The 6,584-nt window shown below is 39.9% G+C and overlaps 1 protein-coding gene across 1 annotated transcript in view; it reads right to left on the bottom strand.

Moving 5' to 3' along the window:
• LOC109470046 (centrosomal protein of 135 kDa-like) overlaps nucleotides 1-6,584 on the bottom strand; it is a 51,763-nt gene that overhangs the window by 13,089 nt on the left and 32,090 nt on the right. The window contains exons 15-21 of the mRNA XM_019768824.1: nucleotides 6,159-6,165; nucleotides 5,796-5,873; nucleotides 5,110-5,261; nucleotides 4,708-4,823; nucleotides 3,865-4,019; nucleotides 3,606-3,661; nucleotides 3,135-3,303 (exon numbers count right to left, since the gene is read on the bottom strand). Of these exons, the coding sequence (XP_019624383.1) occupies nucleotides 3,135-3,303; nucleotides 3,606-3,661; nucleotides 3,865-4,019; nucleotides 4,708-4,823; nucleotides 5,110-5,261; nucleotides 5,796-5,873; nucleotides 6,159-6,165 (733 nt within the window). The remainder of the gene's footprint in view (nucleotides 1-3,134; nucleotides 3,304-3,605; nucleotides 3,662-3,864; nucleotides 4,020-4,707; nucleotides 4,824-5,109; nucleotides 5,262-5,795; nucleotides 5,874-6,158; nucleotides 6,166-6,584) is intronic.

Genomic DNA, 6,584 nt, shown 5'->3' with positions numbered 1-6,584 from the left:
GGGCGTTTAAAATTGATACAATCACATTATCGATTTTAAAAAAACAATGGGATGGAAACCAATCAAAATTTTATGCTGAATAATATTTTTTCTCTTCAAAAGTTTTTTTCTTCAGAAGTTTTTCTTCTTCAGAATCCAGACTTTGACCAGACTAGACAATGTACCATACCAAATAATTATTATGTTGAAATGGATTTTGTTGTAGATATACTCATTAAACCCCTATATTTGTACTTAATTGGGCTTGATTTTCTATCTCTTAAGTTAGTCAGATTTTCAACTCAAGTTGCAGGAGAAGGCTTAGCAAAGTGCATTTCAGAAGTGTAAAATGCAATAGCTTCTCCTACGGATTTTGTATTTCCCAGAAATAAGTACAATATAAATATATACTCATTAATTAAAGTGATATATACTCACTAATTAAATGTAACAGTGAAAGATTTGCCAATATATTGGTATTGAATAAAGAGCACATTTTAGATCAAAGACACACAGGTTTCACCTGTCAATTTGGTCATTTTCCGGGGGGTACGTTTATTCCGGAGGGGTATGTTTATTAGACTTTGACGATTTGTCCGGGGGGTATGGTTTATTCCGGGGGGGTATGTTTATTAGGGACATGAGAGTAGCCCCCCCCCCCCCCCCGTGTACACTATATGACATCCAGTAGATTTCTAGCGGGGACCAATCATAGGGCTGCTGACGCGTCACCGACTAGCGGCTATTAGCACCTTGTTTCATGTAAATGCCATGAACTCAACCAGAGCGCGTAGTTGTTTCTTGTTTACATCAGTACTAAGTACTAGTACTTCCACAATCAGTTAGTAAAGTCATACCTTAGTAAAATCTACTTTGATGAACGAATCAAAACGGGACTGTGGACATTAAGTTTTACACATTCAAATGTGGCTGCACTAGTGCTAATGGAGCGACCACTACGTACGGGAAGGAACGGATCTTAGCGAAGCCGAGATTTGTGAACCAAACCCAACCCATCGAAGACGGGCCACCAAACATAAAAATGGAGGGAAATGACAGACAACAAGCCAACAAAGACAACATCACCAGACCAACAAACTTGGAAAACACCACTTCAAGCGCTAACGTTGTAAGAACTGTGGAACCCCAAACTAGTATGTTTGCGTCAGCGGAAAGGCTGTCGAAGTAACCACTACATGAAAAACTTCGGCGAAAAAGTAACATGGGTTCGTCCCAAATCTAGACGCAAGTGAGCTACAAAAGTAATAGAACCTATGCATCTTGCTTGTTGCTGTCAACTTACCCGTTAAAGATTGAACCGATACATGTACGTACTATAACTTGCCATACCCGGCCAAAGACGACTACATTACTGTTACTCTTTATTTTGTGCTGTATAATGTACTAGTATATGCGTTACATTATCTATCATTGTCATTTCTGTGAATTCCTTAAAACATCTACTGTTAGTTTGTGTAACATTACGTAGTGCTACAATCTGCGTAAAATCTTCATTACGTGTTATCTGCTAAGTCGTGTTGGTATTGAAAACTGTTTTATTCCGCCGTTCTTCTACAAACAGCCATGAAGATACTCGTTCTCAATACACATGCTGCAAAGTAAAGTAATGGCAGTCCTACGAAAATTCTGTTTGTAATGTATAAGCGCTTTATGTCGACGTACAATGGGTGTGAAATACATGTTTTCGCCCATCGTGTCCCACCGGCTCGGTGGTAATTGGCTACTTTACAAGTGAAAGAACCGCGTCCGTGGGCCTTGATAAATTATTCAAATTAATCAGCAGCCCTCTGATTGGTCTCCGCTAGAAATTTACTGGATGTCATTCAGTGACGAGCCCCCCCCCCACAAGGCTCAAAGGTCCACTTTTTATGTAAAGGTCCACTTTTTGGTCCACTTTTTATGTAAAGGTTCAAGATTTTTCTTGAAAAGATGGACTGGAATCGTACAAAAACTGCTCCTTTTGTCATTGAATAAAAATTCATCTCTGATTTTTTCCTGGAAATCCTCTCAAAAATGCACGAATTCAAATGCCATTTTAAAAGGTTCATTTTTTCAAAATTTTCCGGGGGAGCATGCCACTGGACCCCCCTAGGAACCTCGCGCCTACGGTGCTCGAGGTCCCCTCAAACAGTGGGAAGCCCCATTCAAAATCCTGGCTACGGGCATGCGTGCAACTAACTTTTTCTACCAGTGTAGCTTTATCCATTTCTTCACTGACTGACTACCCATAGAAATACCCAATAAAGAACGCAACGGTAACAAAACCAGAATCCAGGGAGTTTTTCTTCTTTTTTATAATTAATAGAAGGTTACTATCTACAAGTCAAAACAAGAATTCCGAGATTTCATACCTCCATGAAATATGGGCTTGATATGTAAATGTAAATCTCCGCATTAACATGATATATGCATCGTGATGTATGTTAACTTTTGATTAACTTACAGATGTCCCAAGTATGACATTTCCATTATTCACCATTAAGAAATCATAGAATTTTTTGCATAAATTATGCAAATTAGGTCATCATTTGCATAATTAGTATCTGCTGATGTTCTGCCTGCCATAGGTTACATACATTACATGTATGAAAGTAGTATAATGTAAAACACTGTAATCATAGAATTTCCTCATTAATTATGCAAATAAAGTCCTCATTTGCATAATTTGCATTTAATCATGTACATCTCTCTCTCAGCTACCTACACACCAAAAATGATGAAAATATGTTGTTCCTATCTGGACTTATTGACTTTTAAACATTTTGCCAGAAAGTGCCCTGCAGTTCCAGAACAAGCTGCTAGGGGGACCAAACTCACGCCACTTATTGCTGACAGGATAAGCTATCTATCACCAAAAAGTCAAGACCATAGCATGTCCAGGACAAAAGATACAAAAACCGGAAGTTCTGATGCAGTACCAAGGTCATCCACCAGGAGGCCCATATTTGACCTTGACCTTTGTCTTTCCAAGACTTACCAGCACACCAAATATCATCGCTATCCATAAAGGCGTTCTGAAGTTATGCTGACCACAAAGTTGCGGAAACACACACAGACAGACACACACACAGACAGACAGACACGCCAAAAACAATACCTCCATTTTTCATGGAGGTAACAAAACCAAACCTGACCTGGTTCTCCTTAGTCATGGTCCCCAGGTCCTCCTGAAGTCTCCTGTTCTCCCTCAGGGCCACCTCCCGACCCCGACCAACCTCACCGAGCTCCTCACTCGTCCCGTCTAGCTGCCGACGAAGACTGCGGATTTCTCTCTCTTTGTTACTGACGGTATCATTGGCACGGCTGGGGGGGGGCATAGAGGCACAACTGTTAGTTATAGTCACTACAACTGGGCAGAACTAGAAATTGTATGAATTTTGGCAAACTTTATCGAATGTGTCATATGTACAATGAATAAAAATACCAGCCTCATTCATTCATTAATATTCATTCATTGATATTCATTCATTGATATCCATTCATTGATATTCATTCATTAGTAGACTGAGCTAGAAGTTCTCTCATCATTTTGCATACTATCACATTTCCTCTTAATCTTACATTCATTTGTCTGTTCCACATTAAAAAAATATATATATACTCACTCTAGTCTTGTTTCTAGTTCTCCAACATTCAACCTAAGTTCAGAAATCAATTTCTCCTGAAAAGAAGACAGAATATTCTGGTGAGATTTGGGTTTCCATGTCACAAAAAGAACTGTAACCCTTTACATGTAGCTTTTAAATGGCTGTGACAATGTTAAAAAGCCAAAAAAGTTGACACAATCCTGTAGGTTACATTTTTGTATGAATGAATGATTTGGCAAAGTGAGCTTAAAACCAAAGTACATGTATGAGGTGATACCTTATTGGCAACATTCTCCTCCAGGCCGACCACCCTCTCAGTCTTCTCATCCACGTTCATCTGTAGGCCGTCCTTCTCCCTGTCCAGAGAACTCACCGCGCCTCTCAGCTGGGCTACCTCATCCTTCAGGTTAGTACTCACACGGGTCAGGTCATCTGGGCATGGGGGAGACATGGGTCGGGATTATGACTAGTCCCACCGGGGGGTGTCAGGTATTCCTTTTTGTCTTGTTATGTGTTATGTGATCGTCTGTCTGTTTGTGTGTGCTAATTGTGACTCCCAATACTTAATTATAGCACTTCTCGCCGTACATCTCCAATACTCCAATGAATGCTATTATTACACATTTCACCCAATGGCATGTTAACAGGTATAAAGAAGTACTTTTACTAGTTTTAGTGTCATTTTCAACAAATTATGAGTTTGTGAATTCAAACCCAGGCCCTTGAAACCATTCACTTTTTGCTGTGCATTACTGTGGACCCCAGTTGCAGAAGAATTAAATTAGGAAAAACTTGTAGTGACTGTTGTAGCACAGTAATGTACATGTAGCACTTGTTCCTCCTCCCCTTATAATTATACCTCAGTTATCTAACGTAGTGCATTTGGCTCATGTAGGGCCTGAATATGCAATAAAGTTAAATGTCTTATCTTGAAAGTTCATCTGTGTTGGTAGAAATCATTATGAAGCAAGTTTAAACTGTAATTTCCAACACAAAAAATTGGACACACACAAATTTTTGACTGTACAACTCCAGTCTTTGTCTAGGAATGAGCAATCCAGCGCTCCCGTGACGTCATGCAGATGCACCCAGTACTTCAAGCCCTGTGCATAGAACCTACCGATTCTCTCAGCCTGGGTGTGGCCTCTCTCCTCAGCCTGCTGCAGTTCTCCCACCTTCCTGGTGAGGCGCCGCTGACAGTCTTCCAGCGAGGCTTCAGTCTGCTCTGCTAACAGCCTGCACACAGTTTATCAAGGACAATATCCGTCATACTCATTTCAGGATCAGTGTTGTATATGTATAGAAAAGTTTGAATTTACTACAAAATCCAAGGACAACCAGGCCGGTGCCGCTTGTCCATACCAGCTTGTCCATACCATCCTGTGGTTTAGCAAGCAGCATTGTTTTGGCTGGAGTTTTTTTCATTCGCCCACACGCACTAGTTTGGGTGTCTTCAGAGGATGCCATCCATTAAATGAAGTCAGTGTGGCCTACATGTAAGTTACAAAGACAGGATCAGTACCTCATTTGTGTGGCGGTGGCCTTCTGTTGTGAAGCCTCCTCTTCAGTGGATGCGACCTTCATGGTGAGTGACTTGACCTGATCCTCCAGAGTGTTGATCATGTCCCTCATGGAGGCCACCCTCCCCTGCAGGTCTGCCCGCTCCTGATCTACCTGTACAGGTAACACAACACCTGTTCTACACACCTGGCTTCAGCACACCTCGGATTCGACAGTAACAAATTACAACCTGTAATGGCTCAACCTGTACCTCTTAAAGTTAAATGTGTGTACTTCTGTAATTTGATTCCTGTGATTTTAAAAAATATATTGTAAAATAAATGATGTCATATGAAATTGAATGATTCCTTAATCCTTTGAAAATTGAAAATTGGCACTGATTCAGATGGTTAAGTCTGCCGAATGCTAATAACTAAAGGGAAAAAAAGTTTATAAGGACTGCAATGAATTGGTATTCCAGGCCCCGAAATGCTATATTTTGCTCATAGGCTTAAAGCACGGTCTCTTTCCATATCCGATTTTTGTCCGGCAAGAATAAAGAATTTAAAAAAAATTTTTGTCTGTCATTAGTGATGGAAAGAGAGACTCTGGTTAGAACACTGCAATAAATTATTATAAAATCTTTGCCAGCCAATTCTATTCCTCCTCCATAAAATCTGTGACTTTACATGGGGAAAAGCAACTTACTGTGTAAAGCTGGCCCTCTTGGTCTTCTATTCTCTGTTCTAGTCGAGCTCTGTCTGTAAGTGCAGTTTCTGTAGATATCTGTAAAGTAAATATACAACATTTCCGTTATTATTCATTCACGAATTACCATGACAACCTTACATATCAGAACACACTCAGATGGCCAGGATTTTGGTCCATTAAAAAAATGTCTCTTTGAACACCATGTGTGAAGGGAGCATTTGTCCTTGGAATGATGACGAGGCCTAGAAAAAAATGTGTTTCCTGTTTCAGTCCTGAAAAAAAAGGGTCGGTAGGCAGGTATTATCTTTTTCTGTTTCTTTTTTTTTTTCATTAGACTTTGGCGATCTCTAGTGATCCAACAGTATAACTTGCAAGAGGACACTTATATTTTTAATGTCAATGTTGGAAAACCGATTGTACAACATTTCAGCACTCAGGTGTCAGATCATGGAGCTAGAGAAGATCGATCAGCTAAAAAAATGTATGTCCCTTGCAGGGTCACCTTTTTTTTTTTCTAGGTCTAAGGCAACACCAATTTAATTTCTTGGTTAATGGATTCGCCCACTTCATTTTTTTCTGATTGCAAATAAAAATAAAAATTCAGAATCAACTGCAAAATGCTCATATTTTGCCCTGAACAGTTGAAAACAGTCCTTTTCATCCTAGTTGTTACAGTTATTCCATCTTTCAATGCAGTGGTATCATTAAAAGTTCAAAATTCATTGTTTAGATTTTGAACCAGCCTGGTGTGTTGACTTCATGGCTCCTATCGTACCATTTTGGGCC

Source organism: Branchiostoma belcheri, unplaced genomic scaffold (assembly GCF_001625305.1).
Source record: "Branchiostoma belcheri isolate BF01 breed outbred unplaced genomic scaffold, Haploidv18h27 scaffold218, whole genome shotgun sequence".
Taxonomy (NCBI): Eukaryota; Metazoa; Chordata; class Leptocardii; order Amphioxiformes; family Branchiostomatidae; genus Branchiostoma; species Branchiostoma belcheri.
The sequence above is the reverse complement of the archived record's forward strand: the minus strand, read 5'-3'. Positions and strand labels throughout refer to the sequence as shown.